This window comes from Trichomonas vaginalis, chromosome V, assembly GCF_026262505.1.
Source record: "Trichomonas vaginalis G3 chromosome V, whole genome shotgun sequence".
Lineage (NCBI taxonomy): Eukaryota > Parabasalia > Trichomonadida > Trichomonadidae > Trichomonas > Trichomonas vaginalis.
In genome coordinates, this window is record NC_067207.1 from 15,223,392 (window position 1) to 15,246,481 (window position 23,090).

Here is a 23,090-nt window from a genome sequence, read left to right on the forward strand (position 1 = left end):
TCTCTTACGAGTACATATACTGGACATTTGCAGGCATTGGTTCATCTTCATATTCTCTGTACTTTTCTGCCACGTCAAAGAAATAAATGACACAATGGAAAAAACCTAAAACAAGTAGTCCTATTTCAAACCACATTTACTTACTAGTAAAATTTCTTTGTTATGACACTTTCTCCGGTTTATAGGACCTCTCTCATATTCTATCTTGTCATATCTAAACTCATAGTCATGTATGTCCTCTAACCATCTCATGACACTTTCCAAACCACTTTTATCGGATGTAAAGTAAAAGCATGGATGGTTATGTAAAACGTCTAAAGTTTCTAAAGAGTCTCTCAAAGTCCAGTCTACTTGGTATTGAAAATCGTATGTGTTATAGAACGGTGGGTCTACTATAAAGAAAACATTTTCCTTGTCTTTATATTTTTCATACAACTCTGTCCAATGACATCTCACAAACTCTATACCCTCAATATATTTTTCTATGTCCTCTTTGAAAACATTTGTATAGTTAAGATATAAAACTTTTGACATAAGTGTTTCAATGTCATGAACTCTTATAGAACCACTATATAAAAGTCTAGAAGATATACTATCCCAGTCAATATACTCTGCCTTTTTCAAAACCTCTCTGACAATATTTTTCTTATCTAATGGTATACGTTCCATCTTACCTATAGGTATCTTTTCTTTCAACTCTTTCAATATTTTGTTTGTGTCTGGTATATGTTTGAGACGGTCCATATAGTTGTCGAAGTCATTGCATATAATCTTTGAGTCTGGGAATATTGTATGACATAAATGGGATATATAGAAACTTCCACCGAACAAATCTACAAATGTTAGACCATTCGGTAGTTTCTTAAGTTCTCTCAATATAATATCTTTACATTTACTCTTATTTCCAAAGAACGGTAACGGAGGTTTTGTAAAATTCATTTATATATAATAATAAAAATGTTTTTACCCGAAAAGTGACAGATGTTTTATTGTGACTTCTTCGTAAAGACTTTGTTGAGATTTCTTCGTAAATGAGTGTAAATGACCCAAAAATATATTTTAGGGTAGAAGGTTAGATATAACCTCTTTTCTAACCTCTTTTCTACCCTCTTGAATTTTCATGAATTTCTTCGTAAAGACTTTGTTAAGACTTCTTCATCTAATTTCTCATGAACTTTCTTGTCTATGTTTTGTTGAGATTTCATCGTAAAGACTTTGTTGAGATTTCTTCGTAAATGACCCTAGTAGTATATTTTTGGTGTAAATTTCATGAAAATTCAAGAGGGTAGAAAAGAGGTTAGAAAAGAGGTTATATCTAACCTTCTACCCTAAACATTATTTTTGTCTGATTTTACGAAGAAGTCTTGACAAAACATTTACGAAGAAGTCTTGACAAAACATTTACGAAGAAGTCTTGACAAAACATTTACGAAGAAGTCTTGACAAAACATTTACGAAGAAGTCTTGACAAAACATTTACGAAGAAGTCTTGACAAAACATTTACGAAGAAGTCTTGACAAAACATTTACGAAGAAGTCTTGACAAAACATTTACGAAGAAGTCTTGACAAAACATTTACGAAGAAATCTTGACAAATTCAAGAGGGTAGAAAAGAGGTTAGAAAAGAGGTTATATCTAACCTTCTACCCTAAACATTATTTTTATTGAATTCTGTATAATATTCTGAGTAATATGACAGATGTTTATATAACACTTTCTCCGGTTTATAGGACCTCTCTCATATTCTATCTTGTCATATCAAAACTCATAGTCATGTTTGTCCTCTAAGACTTCATTTATACTAAACATCTTCAGGGCTAGAAGGCACGAAGTGCCTGGAAGCCCCACTACCTTTTTTTTTTTTTTTTTTTTTTTTTTTTTTTTTGGGGAGAAGCTTCCTAAACTTTTTAATCCCATAAATATGGTCATTATCTGGAATAAAGAGTTAAGCGTCATATGTCACTTTTTGTACTAAGGAAACATCGACTTTATGCGTTATGACTTTTCGATGAGGAAACAAGTGTTCACGTATTATAAACTTCCTTATTCCAATAAACCAACCCTAAACATAATTAATTCTAAGAATGATAATGGTCTCTTTTCTATGATAACCAAATCAATTTGGTTATCATAGTAAAGCACCAAAAACAGGAATAGGAATAACCGCGTTTAAACAGGAATAGGCAATATGGAAACTAGAGAAGACTCAACTGATTTTTTAAGCAAATCTTCTTTCTGATTCAAATCTGCTTTGCTCATCATTGTATATTACTGCATTTTTATTAAGATACTTTAATGCATGATCAATGTACATCATTCTTTTAGCAATTTTTTAAATTCATTCTGCTAATTACGTTGAATTTTGTTCAAAAGATATCGTAATTCCATAATTTAATACGTAAAATGTTATTGAATAACTCTGATTATTTCTTTACATGCAAAATGAGTGTGTTCTTTTTTACATTTTTACTCATATTAGATCAAATTTAACCTGATTTTATACTATTAACACTTATTTTAGAGGGGATATACTTAAATCTCTATTGTTTTAATAAAAACTTAAAAAAAATATAAAAATTTTCAAAAATGTTAAAATATACTAGCTTTCAAAGAAAGTAAGTCATTTTATAAAGAAGACATTATATGTTTAGGAAGGAAATTCCGTGTAATAACCAAAATAGGAAAGAATATTCAATCATTATGAAAGAACTCTATTCTAACAATTTGTGAGACATATATCTTTATAGCGACATAGTTGCAATTCATGTTTTATCCCCTTTCCTTCATTGATTTTAATTAATGCATTCATTCACTGAATATGCATGCTCAAAATCGAACATTTGCCTTACTAATCAACGGACAATGAATGTTTAAAAATGATTAGTATTGAAAAGTAGCTGGAATTTCAGTGTTGTTTTGTATATTTATTCCAAGTGCAAATTTAAACAAAATATACTTATTCAAAGTGCAATGTTTACAAACAATCAATCAATAAAAGTCACATCTTTTTTTCACTGGAAAAAAAAATGATATTTTTTATAAAGATAAGTATTTAATTACAATAGTACAAATTTAATTTTTAGACTGAAGTTTATTCATTGTTACCGTTTTTAGTCTAAGTTTCTAGGAAATGAGTATTTTATTTTGCAAGATAAAGTTCTTCGATAAAATTAGCATGAAAAATCTTCTTTCGTATAAGAGTAATAATAAGTTTCCGCAAATCTTATTGAGAATAGTACGAGAATTTTGTTTGAAATTTAAATTTTGCATAAATAAAGAATGGATGCAAGAATTTTCCAATTCCATTTTGTTAGAGTTGATTCGTGATTCCATATTGTCGATTCCTATTCCTGTTTTTGGTGCTTTACTATGATAACCAAATTGATTTGGTTATCATAGAAAAGAGACCATTATCATTCTTAGAATTAATTATGTTTAGGGTTGGTTTATTGGAATAAGGAAGTTTATAATACGTGAACACTTGTTTCCTCATCGAAAAGTCATAACGCATAAAGTCGATGTTTCCTTAGTACAAAAAGTGACATATGACGCTTAACTCTTTATTCCAGATAATGACCATATTTATGGGATTAAAAAGTTTAGGAAGCTTCTCCCCAATGAATGCTTCAATTTTGCGACCATTGACTCTTTAATTATGGAAGTTTCTTGAGCTAATGAATTATTTGATAAAATTTTTTTAATAAATCTGATTTAAATCGGTAAGCTTAATGAGAAATCATTTAATTTAAGGCCAAATATGATTATTTTCATGAATTTTTCCTCAAAATTGAATAAATTTAGAAAATAAAAAATATATTTAAGAAATTTCAATAGAAAATAGAGTAATTTTTAAAGGAAGAGAATAACAAGAAGATAAAAAGATATACTGAGAAAATTACTGAAGAAAAGTTAAGTGATGATAACTTCATCTGACCAATCGTTTTCTCCGGACTTTTCTTCAGAGTCATCTGATTCTTGGAAAATAGCTGCTGCATGTTGCTCTATTGTTTGACTGTGAGACTTGTTTAACATATTTTGGATTGCATTTCTGCTTTTTGTAAGTTGATCATGAGATTCCTTAATTAATGCGAGCATTGTTTTAATACTGTTAACTGTGTTGGATGTCTTTTTGAGGAGTTCGAGCTGATTTTTATCTGCTGCTTCTTTGAGAAGTTTAATGTTTTCAACAGAAGAATTACGAACATCAGAAAAGATTACTGAGTATGGGTTTGCTAAAGCAACTATAGCTTGGGAATAATATTGATGAGTTTTTTCGAAGTTAGACATTTTTTATTTTGAATTGTCACTTTTTTGAGATAACTTCCAAATAAAAATTAGAAAATAAACATCAATAAATCAAGTCTTATTGATTTACTTTTATATTTTTATATAAAATATGAAGACTGATGATAAATAGAAATAATTTTTTACTTTCCGGATGATCCGAAGCCTCCTGTTCCTCTTGAGGTGGAATTGATATCAGCAACTTCCTCAATATCGCATACATGTAACTCTCTGATAATGATTTGGACAATACGAGCTGGAAGTTCGAGTGGTTTAGCATCTGGGCTGATTTTAGCTAATGGAACGCATAATTCTCCTCTATACTGTGCATCAATGATGCCAACACAATTAGCAACAAAATAACCTGATTTGCACAGTGAAGATCTAGCAACCATATCAACATAATAGCCATCTGGAGGACGAATAATTAGACCTGTGCCGTATAATGTAACACCTGGTCCAAAATTCTCCTTGACAACCCTGATTACACTGATGTCGTAGCCAGTGTCCAAAGGATGAGCCTTAGATGGTATAATAGCTTCTGGAACAATCTTTGATACTTGTAAGGTAGTTGGTGTCTTTCTGAGAGCAGACCAAATTCTTCCGTATTTTTGAGCGAATGTTAGAGAAATATTCTGCGTTTTTTGAATGTATTCCCATAAAGACTCTACAAGGAAAAGACCATCAGATCCATACCATAATAAATTATGGTTTTCAACAACTGGCTTGGCATTGAATGGAATTTCATTAAGTTTGCTTAAGATTTCATCTGAAACAGTTGCTGAAACTATTACTCTATGTGTGATTTTGATGTCGATTGTCTTTGCAATGGCTTCTAAATAAGGATTAGACATTAAAAATGAAATGATTTTATTTTCAGAATAAAACTTTACGTTAAACACTCACAATTTTGCTTTACACAAAAATATAATCAAAAATCAATGCTCAAAGACCAAACATAATTGAAACATCAAATATTTCCCATGAAGTCTCTTATACATAGATCAAAAATCGATCATTTTGGGACAAGGGTAGTGATATCAAATGTATGAGATAATATAACATTATGTGTTTTGTTTATCAAAAAAATCATGTTTGTTAATTTTGAAAATGTTTTTAGCATGTCAGGCGTACTTTTACATCAAAATAAAAACACATAAGAAAGATTTACTTATTTGATATGTAAAGTAGCCACGCTGAGCAACATTCTGATATTTACAAACATCTGGATATATAAATTCACAAACAGACGACTCACATTGATAATTTGTATCAATTGGAGTTCTTCCCATGAATTTGGGTAATTTATATTGTGGAGTAACGTGGATATTAAAAATAGAATGTCCAAGTATTGATAAATATAGATCACATCCATGGATGGATAAAAAAATGAAATGGTAAAATGTCATTTTTTACATTTTCCAGCCGATTACTAGTTAAATTTGACATAGTCAATAATAAGTATGAGTTAAAAACGTCATGTTAATGTCCAAAACTAAGGTTTTATTTTTCAATATACCAAAATCATCAGCAAAAAGAGATATCTCAAGGATTTGATATGATAAATAGCAATTATATGATTTTCTTATTACAAATGGCACAAAAGGAAGAGATATTGTCTCAAGAGAAAGATTTTTGGCTTCTGGACGATAGAAGATTTTCAAAAAATGGCGGAGAACGTTGAAGCGCGTCTTGAGCAGTTTATTCCGGGATTTGAGCAACTCAAGCAGCTCCATCTGTTCAGCGATCACGATATCAAGACAATTATCAAAAAAAGAAGAGCATTCGAGTACGCATTAACAAGTCGCTCCGTTACACCCGACAAGTTTTTAGAATATATTCAATTTGAAGCCGCTTTCCTTGAGATTAACGAGAAAAGAAAAGAACAAAATGGTATTGACCCTAATGTTACACGTCTTTTAATCGATGTTGATCTTCCGAAGCATATTCATTCAATTTATCGCAGAGCATTAGGCACATTCCCAGACAACATGAAGTTATGGGAACTTTACTTCGACTTTTGCGAAAATAGAGGCGATATTAAGTCACTTCATTTTGCATTTGACGATTGCATCAAGAGACATGCAAATAAACCAGAAATATGGATACGTGCAGCACGTTGGGAGATGACAGTTAACAATAACGTCGAACTTGCAATGAAATACATGGAACAATCTGTTACAGTGAATCCAGAAGTTCCTGAACTCTATGCAGTGTATGCAGAGACAACAATCTTCCAAGCACAGCAAATTCAGCAGCGTAGAGAGGTCCAATCGATGGAAGCAACTTCAGATATTCTCAAAGCCCCTCTTGCCATATTTGATGCAGCATTGAAGAAGGCCAAGCCATTAGTTGAAGTTTTCAAGCATTTTAATACGATTTTCAAAAACTATAACCTCGATAATAAAGATTTAATCGAAATGGCTTCATCTCAAGCCGATCCAGAGCTTTTAGCCGAGATAGCAGGTGCCAGTGAGAAACCAGAAGAAACATTCAACGAATACTTACAGAAATATCCATCAGAAGATCTTAAAATTTATTATGCGAAATACTTAGCTCGTAACAAGAAAGGAAAGGAGCTTGTAGCATTACTAGACCAAATAGATGATTACACCACCGAAGAAGCCGAGTTTTTCTGCAAATGTCTCCTTGATTGTGGAATTGTTGACGATGCCGATGATTTCTTGACCGGAACACTCGAAACAAACGAGTTAAAGATCTGTAAGCTCAGAGTTATCGATGCCAGATCCTCATCACCCGAATCATTCAAAGAATCCGCGAAACAATTCATCAACAAACATCCGGAATCGAAGAAACTTCTAAATAACGTATTCCTATTTTACTTGGCCAAGAAAAATCCCAGTTTTGGCTTCTGGTTTACAACGGTTTCGGAAATTTCCTCCCAAGTTGACCCTGATGAGCTTTCTAAGTCATTAATGTTCACGAGAGCCAAGTTCGGATTGGAGAATACTGATAAACTGATCCAGAAGATACTCCCTGTCGTTGTTCCTTCCCCTGTTTTCATTGAAACATGTGTCAAAATATTAGATGAAATTTTTTCAACGGATCCGAAGGTTGAATCGAGAATTAGACAATTACACGAGACCGCTGTAATGAAGTTTGGTCGCGAAAATCCAAAAGTATGGATAGATTTCTGTGGATTTGAATCAAAACTTCGAAATTGGAAGAAATTAGAGGAAATTAGAAAGAGAGCTGCTCGTATGTTGGATGATTCTTCTGAGTTTTCCAGATTGTATCAGGAAAAGTTCTGCAAAGTTCAAAATTAATTTTTTTTTGTGAAATTTTATAGATTTTTTTATAAAGTAATAAAATTTAGAGTTTTAAAACATTTAAATTTAGAATGTAAAATAGCTCTCGTGTAACAAATAAAAGAGGAATTTTATAATATAAAAAAGTTTGTAATTTTCGCAATTTTAGCAGCAGCCCTTCTTTCCGACAGACTGGCCAGGTCTAAGTGTCCATTGGTCAAGTTCTTGGTCGCGTGGAGATTGAAGTCCGAACTTTCTTGAAACAGCTTGGCACATTTGAATGAATAACTGTTGGATATTGTTTGCTGTCTTAGCAGAGGTCTCGATGAATGGAACGCCAAGAGAATCAGCGAATGCTTGGCCTTCATCACGACGAACAGCGCGTTTATCGCTTAAATCGGTTTTATTTCCTACAATTATGCGGCATACTTGCTTGTTTGCGAGTCTGTCAACATCTGATACCCATTTGCGTAAATTTTCAAATGATTTGCGATCGGTTATGTCATAAACTAATGCAATGGCGTGAGATCCATGATAATAGTTAGAAACGATTGATTGGAAACGCTCCTGTCCGGCGGTATCCCAGATTTGGAGTTTTACTTGCTTTCCATCAACATCTAAAGTACGAATTTTGAAGTCGACGCCAATTGTTGAGACATAATTGTCACTAAATGTCTGATCGGAAAACTGGAGAAGAATAGAGCTTTTGCCAACTGCAGAATCGCCGATGATAAGGATTTTATACAGTAAATCGAACTCACTCGAAGTCATTTGATGACAAAACCGCCAGATGCTCGGTCAATATTCTTATCAAATAAATTTGTATTGTTAACCTATGTGTAATATATTCGGATGGAGAAAACGTGAAAGTGACATTTTATATAAAATTTTTCAAACCGATATAAGAAATTTGTTTTTGATGGTATTAATAAAGTACATCTACTTTAAAGTGTCCATAATTTTATCCTGAATCGAAATCTTATCTAAATTTTATGGAAGAATTTTAAAACTATGTTTTTTGATGCCTTCTATGAGTTCTATATATTACAATCGTCCATTGATGGCATAATATTTCATGTTGCAATAGAATTTTCAATTACCCAGATTTTCCTTACTTTTACCACTCCCCATGTAATTTCTGGGGAAAACGATAATTCATTTTTTTTATGGATGAATAGATCGTTTTCCTTGAAAGGACCTCATATCTCTGGCTAAAAAGAGTGTCAGATCCTAAATAGATTATTGATCTAGTGTACAAATCCAATAAAAAGCCTATTTTTTTGGCTTTTTTGGTGCTCATTTTTTCGAAGATCTACATGAATATGGGGAAACCATCGGATTTTTTTGGTTAACCCACATCTTCATGTAGTCTGGACTATCTTTCCTCGAAGGACCTCTTTACGGGTGTAAAAACTCATAAAGTTCTCAAAAGATTCATTCTCGATCTCCATGCTGAAAGAATTTACAATAAAAAAGAGATCTACGCATCAAACTATAGCCATAAATGAACTGAACCCCTAAAGCTCAGCTCTTAGTTTATCAAAAACGTCGAAATCCTTCTCATTGCAATCAAATTTTCTCAATAACTCATAAGAAAAATCGAATTTTGATTAAGCCGATGTTATAGGTATCACAAATACTACAAACTTGAGCAATATCGAAATTGCCAGCAAAAGTTTGAAATTGCATTGCTCATATTTGTTTTGTAAACTAAAAATCTGCTTATATTATTCATTAATTTTTTATATATTATTCATATACTTTAATAAAAACAATACTATTTCACCTTAAAAATGAATTTCATAAGTCAATATTATTTTTTTGAAAATGTATCAATTTTCGATTAAAACAACATGAGAATAAAATTTACGCAAAATTATTTTAAAAAATGGTTTTAAAAATTTCCAATTGATTAAGAATAAGATTGCAAGAAGTTTTGAAGTTTAATTTTAAGAAAAAAAATTCGGATATTATTCATGGATCTAAGTAATCTGATATTTGAGTATCGGCACTATGCATAAAACATATATTTATAGTTTTTTTGGATTTTTATGATTTTAAATATATTCAAATTTGGCAATCCAATAGATTTTTAAAAAATAGGTAAATAAAAATAGATTACATATGCAGCAGATTTAGAACATGAAACAAATCTTATAGTGACCCAAAAAAAAATTCATGATCCAAAAAAGAAAAAAATTGGTTAAATGGGAATCAAACCTTGGCATAATGAATCATTATGTCGGATGTTTCCACTACACTACACCAGCAGTTCCAAAAATACCCTTGGTGGTTATATTTAATAGCTACTCCCAACGATAGGCGGTGTCCCCAGCTTTAGAGAGGTGGTAAAAGTAAGGAAAATCTGGGTAATAAATTTTGAAGAATATATCTGGGTTACCAACCCTAAATATTTAACTACTTCGCCTAGTCTCCACATATAGTTATCTATTTCAAATAAAATACTTCGAAATATTGGAGTTCTTGTCAAAACAAGAATTTATTCCGAAATTTATTATATTTCATAAAATCGAAGCAATATATTCGTTGATTAGTATATTTTGTAAAGTTAATACGTTAGAAAAATGAGCAAAGGTATTACTCTGAATTTCGAATACATTGGTGCCCACATCAGTGAATATATTCAAAATGATAATTTCTTTGATACATTCGATCTCAAAGACATCAAAACAATCATGAAACATTCAAAATTAACTACAACACAGTTTATTTCTCTTCTCAAACAATCTTCATCAACTCTTAATTCTAGTAAATTATACAGGTGTACACGAAATGCGAATGTTACTATCCAAAACATCGACGACGTCATTTCAGTTCTTGAATCAGTCAAAAAATACATGAAAATGAATATATTTGATGGTATCATTGATTTTTTGAAGTTAACAGATAACGAACTGCGTAATTCTCCCAAAGAAATCAAAAAGCTTCAAGAACAAATTCAAGGTTTTCAAAATGAAAAGAAACATGCACAAGAAAACAGCAAATATCCTCAAGATTTTTTAACTAAAATCTCATCACTAAAAAAATCTGATGATTTTGATAGTGTTTACAAATTCTTTGAACAACTTTGTTCACAATGCAATCGAGATATGATTTCGAAAACATGTGAGGAAGGACTTTGGGAAAAGACAACAGAATATGGAAGGAATGTTCTTCATGTTGGTTGTGAAAAAGGAAATCTTCAACTTGTCAAATCACTTGTCGAATGTGGTTGCAATAAAGAAACAAAGACTAATGATGGAAATACTCCACTCATTCAAGCATCATATTATGGTCATCTTGAAGTTGTTAAATATCTTATCTCTAATGGAGCTAATAAAGAAGCACAGGCTAAATATGGATTTACTCCATTCATTTGGGCATCACATAATGGTCATCTTGCAGTTGTTAAATATCTCATCTCAGTTGGAGCTAATAAAGAAGCAAAGATTAGTGATGGATGTACTTCATTCTTTTATGCATCATGTTTAGGTCATCTTGAAGTTGTTAAATATCTTATCTCTATTGGAGCTGATATAGAAATAAAGACTAATTCTGGATATACTCCACTCATTGGCGCATCCAATAGTGGTAAACTTGAAGTTGTTAAATATCTTATCTCAATTGGAGCTGATAAAGAAGCAAAGACTGATAAAGGATATACTCCACTCTATTGCGCATCTCATTTAGGTTATTCTGAAGTTGTTAAATATCTTATCTCAATTGGAGCTAATATAGAAGCAAAGGATAATGATGGCTAGACTCCACTCATTAGAGCATCATATCAAGGTCATATTACAATTGTTCAATATCTTGTCTCAGCTGGAGCTAATATAGAAGCAAAGGATAAAGATGGATATACTCCACTCATTAGAGCAACAGATACTTTATATCTTTCTAGCATTGGAGTTGTTCAATTTCTTATCTCATCTGGAGCTAATAAAGAAGCAAAAACTAATGATGGAAAAACAGCTCTTTCAGTTGCAAAAAAGCAAAGTATAAGAGATTATTTGATTTCTATTGGATCCAAGTAATAAAATCGGAATCTAATGGAGTATTGCAATAACTTAATATAAAATTAATTAGAATTGAATAAATTGTCATTTTATATTGAATAATAAGGTCGTCAAAAAAAATATTTAGCCATTAAGGATGCCCTTACATTCCATAAAAATACTTGAAATATATGATCATTATCGTGGTAAAACTTTGGGGCTCTAGATCGCTTTCTATGTAGAGTATTCAAAAGTGTTAAAATTTAAAAATAGAATAATATTTTCACTGATTTCTACTAAAATAAACTTTAGTTGCAAGTAAATATTATTATTTCACAATAATAATGAAATTTTCTCTACTTACACTAGAATACACAGCAATTTTTTGGATTGCCGTTTACAATTTCCAATCAAAGCAAGATATGGGACACAGCAATGTCTTAAGTTAACTATGTTGTTCGACCTAGTTTATGCACCATATCGTAAAACCGTGTACCAAAAATCCAGAGATTTCTCCATGAATTGTGAGATCAATATGCAATCAAACTTATATTTCTAAAATAATCATGTTGATACCAATGAATTCATGTTAAATTATAAAACCTTGTATTTCATTGGTGAAAAATTAATATATTTGATTGATAAAATTTTAAAAACTCATCGGAAAAAAAGATTGGATGAAACTCATATTATATACTATATACACATTTCAAATATGCAAAAAAATATGATGGTAAGTCTGTCGCGTTTTTTCAAAAAAATCCAGAGGTCGGAATAATAGTTATTGTTTACTAGCATTGATGCCAGAATTTTTTCGCATGCAAATTTTATGTGGTTTGCATACTGTTGAATAAACCTATATTTTTATAAAATTAGATTTTTTAATTTCTTCATATTAGATCTTTTTTAAAATATCGTTCGGTCAGGCTTTTATCCAAAAAGGAATGACTCTACTCAAATATTTGAACAATTCCTGATGTTACATGTTCTTGAGTTATATCATTTATAAAATTGAGAGGAAAATCAAAAAAATTGAATTAGGTTCATTCAATTTTTCTATTCTAATAACTTCATGAATATTCATTTTGTATCCGCATAATCAATATGGTAGAATATCATTGGAATTTAAAAAATTGTGACGGATGATATTTTGATTATGTGCTATTTTGGCCGTAAATCAAATCTGATTATCGCGAAAAACAATTATTATTCAGAAATATTATTAGAGTTAGTAGCTTATAAAAAATTAATATATATGGCAGAATACTAGATTCTAGATTTAAGTATATCAAAAGTTTTACATGCACAAAAAATCTGACATGGTGAGGGCATCCTTAAATTATTAAACTAGAAATCATATTCTTCGAGTGTAAACATTTTAACACTCACAAACTTTTAGAAACAGGTGCATAGAATATGAATTCAAGTTAATTTTTCTCACAAATTTGAAATTAATATAGACATGTGTAAGTTCTTGTCAGTACCTGAGATAACGATTAATAATTAATGGAATGGTATTTCCAACTATTTTTCTTTTGTGAGGATTTTCAAGATTGTCACTTTTCAGAAATGCCTGGAAAGAAAGTACTCACAAAATCAGTAGTTAGGCGAATAGCTGAATATACATTTGTAGTAGTATTTTCTGCCTGTATCACCTTAATCATAATGAGTTTCAAATCACGTAATTTTTCCAAAATAATTAATTTTTCTAAAGGAAAAGTAATAAATCCGAGCTTTGAAGATAGCGAAGAGAATAAAAAAATAGTCGAATATGCGAAAATAGCATTTAATACTTATGCAAAACATTGTTCAGATGCAGATGAAATTTATTTAGAAACTCACAAGTGTAAAAGATCAGATGGATTCGTTTCAACAGCTGTGCAATCACTAGAAACTCTATATTTATTGAAATTGAATCCAGAATTCAAGAAGGCAAAAAGTATCGTACTAGAGCATTTACAACCAAAGAAAATCGGTTGGGTAAACAGAGCACAGTTCTGGAACAAATGTATTGGAAGTTTAATCGGCGCATTTAGGTTATCTCAAGATTCCGACTTAATTCACTTAGCTTTCACGCTTGCAGACTCTGTTATAGATTTACAAACATCCAAGCTACCAATGCATATCAATATTGCAAAGCATCAGTCATCAAATGCAGAATGGCTGAATAGCTCAGTTCCAATTTCAGAAGTACTTGCAGGAGTGCCAGAACTATTGACACTCTATGCAATTAGCGGTCAAGATAAATACAAAAAAGCAGCTGATCATATAATCGCGAAAATTTCAAAGATAAGCGAAACTCCACTTCATTACGTTCATTTTAGAACTTTCCAACCAGTTGAGATAGGTACTATATTTAAGATTGATGGAAATATTCTTGATTATTACAATAATCTTGCAATTTTGAGCGGAATTACAGAAAACGAAAAAATTAAAGAGAAATTAGAGTCAATAAATTCAAATATTAATGAGGTTTATTCAAAAGAACTGACTTTCGATCATTTATTTACAAAACAATTATATTCAAGGATTGGTATTGCTTTAATGTTCTCTGGCCACTTAGATGTTAAATCTAACTTTTATTTCGGCCAAACAATTCGTGAAAATTGGAGAACTATTACAGATTTCAGATTCAGAGGAAATCCTCTCAGAGCATTACTAGAACATGATCAAACAGAGTTCAATAAAGTTGTTAATCATGTACTGAACTATACTAAGCTAAATGATGGCTTCACTGGTCAATTATACACAAATAAGAAGAGATGGGTCAAAAGTGGGGTCCAAAACGCAGAATTTTTGGGAGAATGGCTAAAAGTTGTTGCTGAAAACATGAATCACAATGATGAGATTACATCTGCGGCCAAAAATGTCAATGGACACATCCTTCGCATTGATAACTTATAATTATTTGTTGTTTTATTTTAAAAATATATACTATTTCTTATTTGTATATTTTTAATAGTCTGAACTTACAATTTTCCAATAATCTCTTAAATTTTTTTGATATCCATAAGTTTATGCTTTGTTATTAATGATGTACTTATAACGTACGGACACTACCTCAATTACACAACCTTCCGACAATACGAAACAAAATGATTAAATTTCGACAAAATCACTAAATGGATTACTCGCGATAGTTTCCAATTTGAGCAATAAATAATGTTCTGCTAGTAAATTCTTTCATTTCTGGCATACCGCTCAGAAGATCGCAATCAGCAACAATATGAAAAAATACAAAGTGTTTATCTTTTCATGGAACTATATTTAAGGTCACAAATGCATATTTTATTAGTAAAAATAGTATCTAGAGACTTATTCAGTAATTCAAAAAAAATTAGGAAATATCATTAAAATGCTCTCAATCCATGAGTTCAATTCTATGATATGCATGTATTTTTCATAAAAAAGGAATGCAAAAAAAATATTATAATTTTGAAATTAGTAGTAGGATATGACGGGTTTAGTGACTTTTTTTGTTACATCTATATATAGACGATGCATTAAAATATATTTATTTATAAATCATTAAAAAATTAACATTAATTTTAAAATAATTTATTTTTTTATCTTTTATAAAAGAAGCTATATATAGATGATGTCAGATATTCCGCGATTAATTAAACATTGTTTAAATCCTGAATGGGTTAAACTTCAATTTAAAAATGAAGATTGTGAATTATTAAATGAATATGAAAGCCAAAATAAGCTAATGAGGTATAAATATAATGATAAAGAATATTTAATTTCATGGAATCAATGGAGTCATAATCAAAGACCTCATAAACGAGAAGAAGAAATTGAAAATAATGAAATGGAAATCATTGATGACATTAAAGAGGATGGAATTCCTAAATTTTGTAGAAAAACCTTTAGAACTAAGTTAGGAGCATATAAACGTAGAGTATTAAATCCTGAATATCTTAAACATCAATTTAAAAAGGAAGACTGTGAATTATTAAACGTTAATGAATATGAAAATGCTAAATCAAAACTGAGATATAAATATATTGGAAGTGATGAAAGGTGTAAAGATAAAGATAAAGTTTATTCAGTTTCATATAATAACTGGCACACGTTAGGGATAAGAAAACATTTAGGAGATTATGGGAAATGTTCTGAATTCTTTAAATCTAGTATGTACGAGAGAGTAAAAGAAATTAGAAATAATTATTTTCATGAATAAAAGATTCACTACCATAATGAAATAAAAAATAAAAAAATTTTAAAAAAATAAACTTCTTACGAAAAATTAAAACTTAGTTATGTTTATTATTTTATTTTTTTATTTTGTATGAAATGAGCGTCAAAACTAACAACGTTAAAAAATTAGGATTCACAAACGAGGAAATAAAGGATATATTAGAGGAGGTGGGTTATGAAGTTAATAAATATTATTTAAGAAATTGTCAAAAATTTGCCGAGTTATTAAATGATTTAGATTATGATGGAAAAATGAATAAAGATGATGTTATAAATTTCTTATATCCTACATCTGAAGAAGAAAAACCTAAAGAACCTGATGTTTTCCCTGAATATTATGAAGAACAGATTAAAGATGATGAATACAATGAAATTGAAAGACTGAAAAAAATAAGAGATGAAATAGATGAAAGAATTAAGGAATTAAGAGAAGTTGAAAAATATAATGAAAATGAAGTAGAGGGTTTAATGAATATCCCAGCTTCAGAATCAGCAGTTCAGAAATCTCATGAAGAAAGATATAAAAATTATGTCTCAGAATCAACACAAAATTTATTAGATGGTGAAATAGACGAAACACTTTCAGAAGAAGGTACTAAATTTATACGTAAACATAAGTTACAATTTATTGATAATGAAGAATACCCTTGTATCTTACTTTCACCCCTTTAGATTCGAAAATTCAAAAAAGCTCTTAAAAACGTGACATATGCAACTAATACGATTAAGAAAGAAGATCATGATATTTACACAAATTATTATTTAAATAAATGCACAGGTGTTGATAAAGTTTTTGATTTATTAGATAAAATATCAAAAGAAACCATTGGAACATATAAAATTTTATGTGATTGCGGTTTCATTGTTGAAGATACTAATAATGTTTCATATGAAAGAACAGCACCGAAGGAAGATGAAGTGAAAGGTCTATACCATTCGTTATTAAGAACATAAAAGATATGAAAACTTATAAACATTATATTTATTCATTTATTTCAGAAAAAATGGAAGCAACCCATAAAACATCTTCTCATCATTTTATAGCTATTCATACATTCCTTTTCAAAGTTGTGAAATTAAATAAGACAGGAATTAGATTTAATGTATCAGGGTACGCATTCTTGAGTAAATTAAAATGTATTCGTCACGTCGCAGATGATAAAAATTTATGTGTTCTTAATTCATTTTATGGGCTTTAAAAAATAAACTTTATTTTTATTTATTTTTTAATTTTTTATTCTTACATAAATGAACAAAAACGGAACAGCTAAAATGAATGATAATCAAATTAGAGCAGAAGGTAGAAGGTTATTTAAACGCTTCTATAACATTCCTGATGGTGTTAATCCTAAAACTCGTAGAAGCTATTTAAATGAAGCAATAGATGCATATGAAGGGTTTGACATTTCATCAGAAAGTGAGAGATTAGCGAGAATGTTAAATGTTAATATTGATTTCTATTATTGTGATCCTCAACCAGAAGACGTGGACATAAATAAGGTAGACTTTCCATTAGTGGAATCAATAATGATAGATCCAGAATTTGAAACAGTAAATATTTTATTAACACAGAGTCCATGTGGAAAACTTCACGCTGACAGAATAACAGACGTTGAAGCACTCACCGGCTATAAAGTTTGTCCATATTGTAAAGAAGAAGTTTATTCTATCCGTGATGATCCAGAAAGGAAAAACCAAAGAAGATTTTTAAAGCATTGTGAGAAATGTAAAGAAAATAATGGAAGATTAATTCAAGACGTTCAATTGCAAAAGACACAGCAACCATATGCACCACATATTACGAAACAGAAGATATATCAGTGGTTATTAGCTCACAATTTGCAGAAATATTATAAACCGACAAGATATTATATTACTTTTGACTTTGAAACATTAGAGACTAAAGAAGAATTACAACTTTCTGAGTGTGCAACTTTGAACGCTTACTTAAAACCATTCATGGTATCATCAACGGTTAAATTAAATGATAAAACATATACGAGGAATTTTTGCTTAACTTCGAGTGATTCTTTTATTTCTGATTGGATTGAGTTTTTATTTTCAACCTGTTCATTAGTTGTTGAATCAAATATGAGTCAATATGAATGAATTAATGAAGCCGCAAACGGCGGGGACTTTGTCCCATACATTAAATGAAAAACAGAAGGAAGCATTTAAAGAACTTCTAGATGAGGAATTCAATAAAGTGAATATCATAGGTTTTAATTCGGGAAAGTTTGATTTAAATTTAATTCTTCGTGATTTAAACACTGCAAAATGGAAAATAAAATCAATGCTGGGTTCATCTTCACAATTTAAGCAAATCATTGTAAAGAAAACAAACGTTCCATATGAATTGAGATTTATTGACATCAGAAATTATATAGCGGGTGGGACATTAGACCAATTCACTCAAGATTTCGGAAACAATAAATCACGTGTTAAATCCTTTTTCCCTTATCAATTCATCATGGGAAATTACGAAGAAGAATTATATAAAGAGGAACCATTCACAAGATTCATTTTATTCAGCATTAACTCAAGAAACTATATCAGATAGTGATTATCAAATATATCTCAATGATGCTAAAAATTTTAAGAATAGATTAGAATATTTTATTCATTATTGCAATAAAGATGTTGAAATTATGATTGACCCAATCGATAAAATTATTGAAGAAACATTTGTTTATAAAATTGATATGCTTCATAATCTTTCTTTATCATCGAATGCTTCAATGATTCGTTACGCTTTAGCATATAAAGACTTTAATCCTAATGAAAAATATCCTGAGGAAGAGATAGAATCAAGTTTTGAATTAACGAAAAAGTATTGGAAATATAAAATTGAATCATATAAGAAACAAGATGAAAAAGCAGAAAGGGATACTAAAAATAATGTTTCAATGGATGATTTTCAATACTATCACGATTTAATCCTTTCATCTAAATGCAAAATGTGTGGTAAAGCGTTTACATATGCTAATAAACCAACATTAGATAGAATCGATAATGAAAAACCACATACAAAGAAAATTGTCAGTTAATGTGTTGTTATTGCAATGTCGTAAAATCAAATAAAGATGAAGATGTTCAACGTTTAAGAATCAATTTAAGAAATTATGCATTAAAAAATAATTTACCAATGACTTTAGATTCAGTTGAAGCTTATCACATTCTCCGTAATGGAATTACTGGTGGTTTATCAAATGTTCAACATAGAGTAATCTTAAAGGAATCACGCACATTAATAAACTTTCATATAGTCCAGAAACTAAAACTGTATCAAATGAGGACACCACCAACATCATGACTCATTTCGTTGGTGTTGATTTTAATTCATTATATCCTTCATCATTTTCATCTAATCCTCATGATTTCATTCAATATACTGACCATAAAATGTATATGCCGGGAAGATTGAATGGTGTTATCATTTGTGATACAGCAACAAAGAAAGCAAAAGCACTGGGAATAATTAAGAAGAAAAATACTTTATTCGTGGCTGAAGTAAAGGGTCACATTGATGAAAAATACATTAATGATTACATAAACTTTTTACCGATAATAAGAAACTTAGATATTATCACAGATGAAAAAACAATTGGCAGTTTTATGTATAATTACATGAAATCAAACAATCTACCAGTTGACCAGAAACAGAGGAAATTAACTCAGTTAGCATCAACACACAACCAATATCAACCATTTTCTTCTTATTATCTTTGGTATCTAATAGACAGATTTCATTTTATCATCGATGATATTCAATCAATTTTAACATTTACGAAAAACACTTGTTTTAATGAATTTGCGAACGAATTTATGAACGAAAGACAAAAGGCTGAATTAGAAGGAAATAAAGGAAAAAGTTTATTTTGCAAGATTTCACTTAATGGATCATATGGTTACGATGCAATGAATACACAAAATTACGCAAAGACTAAAATAATGAATGCACAGAAGGCACGCGTTGCATGTATGTCAAATAAGTTTAAAAACATAAGAGAAATAGGTGAGATACATATCAAGTGATGCTTAAAGATAGATTTTATAGATGTGATACATGTTTACAAGAGGCATTCTTCACTTTAGATAACGCTAAATACTGGTATTTAGTTTTCATTTATGATTTTATGTATAAATGCATGATGTTAATCGTTTTCATTTCATTGAAGGTGATACTGATTCATCTTATTGGGCAATCGCTGGCGACCCAAATCTTCCTAACACTCAAGCATTTCAAGCAATTGTTACCGATAAACAATTTTATGATAAAAACATTTTCAAATTCGCACCATTTGATTTCTTCTGTTTTGATGAGAAATTTAAACCTAAATTAAAGAATAAAGCTGAAGAAAAAGCACATGAGAAGAAGTTATTGGGTTTAGCAATTGAGAAACAAGGTGATAACATGGTTGCTTTATGCCCTAAGTGTTATACATCATTCAACGGTTCAATTGATGGAAGTGATTTTAAAAAGATTGCACAAAAAATGAAAGGTGTTAGTTTACGACAAAATAAACAATTAACACCTAAAAATTATTTGGATATAATAAATGATAAAGTTATTTTGATGGTCAGAATATTAATTTACAACTTAAAAACGGGTCAATGACTCGCTTAACAATCGGTAAGACTGCATTAACAGGAGCACACACTAAGGCTGTATGTTGTGAAAATGGATGTTGTATGCCATTTATTTAATACAATTTAAAATTTTATTTTTAATAAAATGCCACAGAAGAGACAAAAGGAACCGAATAGATTTATACCAAATGGTTTTAACTTTCAGATTCCAAATAATCAACCACAACGAATTTTTCAAATCCCACCACAGCATCAACAGCCGCAACAACAACCACCACCACAGCATCAACGGAGAAGAACATTCACCCCTGAAGAAAGAAATTTCAATAATTTGATGCGTCAACAAAATCAAGGTTTGAGATTTTATCCGGGTAGTAATGGTATACATATAAGGCATCCAAATTTAGATAGAAGATATACCGCTGAGATTCATATTTTACCTAATAATACGGTTAATTTTGCTGGATTTTATGATCATCATCAGGAAATCTGGACTCCACCATTTGATACCGTTTTAGAAGGAGGAACCGTTAATGATGCGATTCAATATGTAAATAATGGTTTTGATACTATGATTCAAAGAGGTGGGCACCCTTAAAACATTTATTTTATTTTTATATAAATGGATAACGCAGATTTAGAAAATTTAATTGATGATTTAGTACTTAATCAAAATTTTCTTAATTATTATGAATTAAAATCATATCTCCAAAAACATAATAAAAATATAACGGGTGATGATATGGATTATTATTATTCATATTATAAAAATGAAATTTTGAAATATCATGATAAAATAATTTCTGAAATTAAAGACAAAATTAAAAATAATGAATATACAAAGGGAAAAACTAAATCACAACTTAAACAGTTGAAAGATTTCAAAAATAAAGTATTAACAGAAGAAGATATTGATGAATTATATAAATTATATAATCCTGAGCCGCAAAAGCCAAAGGAAACAAAAACAAAAGAAGAAAAAGCCGACCAAAAGAGAAAGTAGCAAATGTTCAACAGCTAAAGGTGCAAAACGCCCAGGTCCTTCAGACCATAAATGAAGCACAAGCTTTAATTTATGATTCATTAGTTAAACCATATTCAGCCCGACTTTTAAATGAAGATCAACTTTTGGAATTCATCCTTCAACATAAACTCGAAGCGGGAAAGTATATCAAACCTTTATATACAGCATATTTAAAACAAATGAATAGAATACATCCAGAATTAATGAAAGGAAAAATCCAAAACTTCATCATCCAAAATCAAAGCAGATAAAATTAAACCACTTGCAACACCAAAACCTCCAACGTAGTACCTCCTCCTTCAGTTAATCCTTCATCATTCACTTTATTATATCCATTTCAAACATTAAAGAAGCAAAAAGATTTTAAAAAGGATTTCAAGATATTAAATAAACCAATTGACCCGAAAATTCAACCGTTAAAGGAAAAATTTAGTCGCCCTTCATTTGCACCATATCCATATTCATACGAAATCGATCATCTGGAATATTCAAAAGGAAACGTTACTTATTTATTTGCCATTAACATTAACACTAGATATTTATATTGCATTCCAGTGAAAGGGAAAACAGAACAGGAAACAAGAAGAGCTATTCAATACTTACTAGATCATGAAAGAGTAGATAATATAAGGGGTGATGGTGATAAAGGATTTCAGGCAGCTATGGCTCATTATTTCCCACAAATTAATTTTTACTTCTCATCTTCTCCATATACGTTTCATAATAAAATAGTTGATGCGGTAATGAGAACTCTTAGAGATGCGTTAGGGGTTAACGGTCAGATATACTGGGATGGAAATCATGACTCCATCATACAGCAGTTAGTATATTATTACAATAATACATGGCATAGAACTATAAACATGAAACCAGTGGAAATGAAAAATGATATTTCAAAAGAATGGGAATATATTAGAAAGCAAATGGAAAGGTTAAATGATGTTAAACGTGAACAAATTAATTCGGGGCTCATGAATTTTAAACAAGGGGATAAAGTTTTGATTCATCTCGATTATGGAAAAACTGATAAATCAATGACAAAAAGAAGACGAAGATTTGACACAATAGCTGAATTTGTTAGATATATTAACGGCAATGCATTAGTTGAAGTTGACAATAAATTAATAGAAATTCCGATTTATTTTATTACTCCATTATATTTAAATAATATTTAATTTTTTTATTTCGTAAGAAATGAGTGACAACAAAGCAGCCAAGAGTCCTGATTCAATTAAGATTCAGAGTCCAGACGATGAATATAAAAAGAAACTAAACAGAATTAAATCAAAAATATGCTATTACAAAAAGAAGCTGCAATGCTGCGGGGCTGATGCCCATAAAACTAAAGTAATTGAAAACGATAAAGAGAGGAAAGAAATAATCGAAAAATTAGAAACTTACCGTTCAATCCTTAAACTGAGTGAAGCAAAAATAAAAGAATTTAATAGAATAAATAAATTGATTGGAAGAGATGAATTTAATAAAGATGAATTTTTAAACTCAATCCAAATTTAATTTTTATTCCTCTTCGACAACGTCTCTTCGAGACGCCGAACCCTTCTGGGTTCTTCTTTCCATCATTACTGCATAACCTCATCTTCTCGGTTTTCGTGGTTTGTTGTTTTTAATTCGTTCTTGCATCATTTTTATCATTTCCTCCCTTGTTATGATTCGTGGTAAATTTTGAGCTTGTGGGGTATCCATTTATATAAAAATAAAATTTT

The 23,090-nt window shown here is 30.1% G+C and overlaps 9 protein-coding genes and 2 pseudogenes across 11 annotated transcripts, besides 2 other annotated features; 7 read left to right on the forward strand and 4 right to left on the reverse strand.

The window, feature by feature from the left end:
* Positions 1 to 120: 120 nt before the first annotated feature.
* TVAGG3_0340110 (phage tail repeat-like family) lies at positions 121 to 939 on the reverse strand (the record flags this gene model as incomplete). Its single annotated transcript, XM_051230720.1, has 1 exon — positions 121 to 939. One exon carries the CDS (start codon positions 937 to 939, stop codon positions 121 to 123), a length of 819 nt encoding a protein of 272 aa, XP_051100450.1.
* Positions 940 to 3,833: 2,894 nt separating this feature from the next.
* On the reverse strand, positions 3,834 to 4,288 carry TVAGG3_0340120 (uncharacterized protein; the record flags this gene model as incomplete). The annotated part of the gene is made up of 1 exon (XM_001323588.2): positions 3,911 to 4,288. One exon carries the CDS (start codon positions 4,286 to 4,288, stop codon positions 3,911 to 3,913), a length of 378 nt encoding a protein of 125 aa, XP_001323623.1.
* Positions 4,289 to 4,417: 129 nt separating this feature from the next.
* Positions 4,418 to 5,150, reverse strand: TVAGG3_0340130 (dUTP metabolic process; the record flags this gene model as incomplete). Its single annotated transcript, XM_001323589.1, has 1 exon — positions 4,429 to 5,139. One exon carries the CDS (start codon positions 5,137 to 5,139, stop codon positions 4,429 to 4,431), a length of 711 nt encoding a protein of 236 aa, XP_001323624.1.
* An 802-nt stretch (positions 5,151 to 5,952) lies between these two features.
* Positions 5,953 to 7,572, forward strand: TVAGG3_0340140 (snoRNA binding; the record flags this gene model as incomplete). Its single annotated transcript, XM_001323590.1, has 1 exon — positions 5,953 to 7,572. One exon carries the CDS (start codon positions 5,953 to 5,955, stop codon positions 7,570 to 7,572), a length of 1,620 nt encoding a protein of 539 aa, XP_001323625.1.
* A 106-nt stretch (positions 7,573 to 7,678) lies between these two features.
* On the reverse strand, positions 7,679 to 8,325 carry TVAGG3_0340150 (GTPase protein; the record flags this gene model as incomplete). The annotated part of the gene is made up of 1 exon (XM_001323591.2): positions 7,720 to 8,325. One exon carries the CDS (start codon positions 8,323 to 8,325, stop codon positions 7,720 to 7,722), a length of 606 nt encoding a protein of 201 aa, XP_001323626.1.
* Positions 8,326 to 10,139: 1,814 nt separating this feature from the next.
* On the forward strand, positions 10,140 to 11,315 carry TVAGG3_0340160 (protein ubiquitination; the record flags this gene model as incomplete). Its single annotated transcript, XM_001323592.1, has 1 exon — positions 10,140 to 11,315. One exon carries the CDS (start codon positions 10,140 to 10,142, stop codon positions 11,313 to 11,315), a length of 1,176 nt encoding a protein of 391 aa, XP_001323627.1.
* Positions 11,316 to 13,118: 1,803 nt separating this feature from the next.
* Positions 13,119 to 14,469, forward strand: TVAGG3_0340170 (mannosyl-oligosaccharide 1,2-alpha-mannosidase protein; the record flags this gene model as incomplete). The annotated part of the gene is made up of 1 exon (XM_001323593.1): positions 13,119 to 14,453. One exon carries the CDS (start codon positions 13,119 to 13,121, stop codon positions 14,451 to 14,453), a length of 1,335 nt encoding a protein of 444 aa, XP_001323628.1.
* A 1,175-nt stretch (positions 14,470 to 15,644) lies between these two features.
* Positions 15,645 to 16,275: a mobile genetic element.
* Positions 16,276 to 18,045: 1,770 nt separating this feature from the next.
* On the forward strand, positions 18,046 to 18,756 carry TVAGG3_0340190 (annotated as a pseudogene). The gene has a single exon. A coding segment is annotated over exon 1 (711 nt).
* Positions 18,757 to 19,888: 1,132 nt separating this feature from the next.
* Positions 19,889 to 20,459, forward strand: TVAGG3_0340200 (annotated as a pseudogene). The gene has a single exon. A coding segment is annotated over exon 1 (571 nt).
* Positions 20,460 to 20,487: 28 nt separating this feature from the next.
* TVAGG3_0340210 (uncharacterized protein) lies at positions 20,488 to 20,940 on the forward strand (the record flags this gene model as incomplete). Its single annotated transcript, XM_001328557.2, has 1 exon — positions 20,488 to 20,940. One exon carries the CDS (start codon positions 20,488 to 20,490, stop codon positions 20,938 to 20,940), a length of 453 nt encoding a protein of 150 aa, XP_001328592.2.
* An 863-nt stretch (positions 20,941 to 21,803) lies between these two features.
* Positions 21,804 to 23,090: part of a mobile genetic element that runs on past the window's edge.
* Positions 22,561 to 22,881, forward strand: TVAGG3_0340230 (uncharacterized protein; the record flags this gene model as incomplete). Its single annotated transcript, XM_051230721.1, has 1 exon — positions 22,561 to 22,881. The coding sequence occupies one exon, from the start codon at positions 22,561 to 22,563 to the stop codon at positions 22,879 to 22,881; it is 321 nt and encodes a 106-aa protein (XP_051100451.1).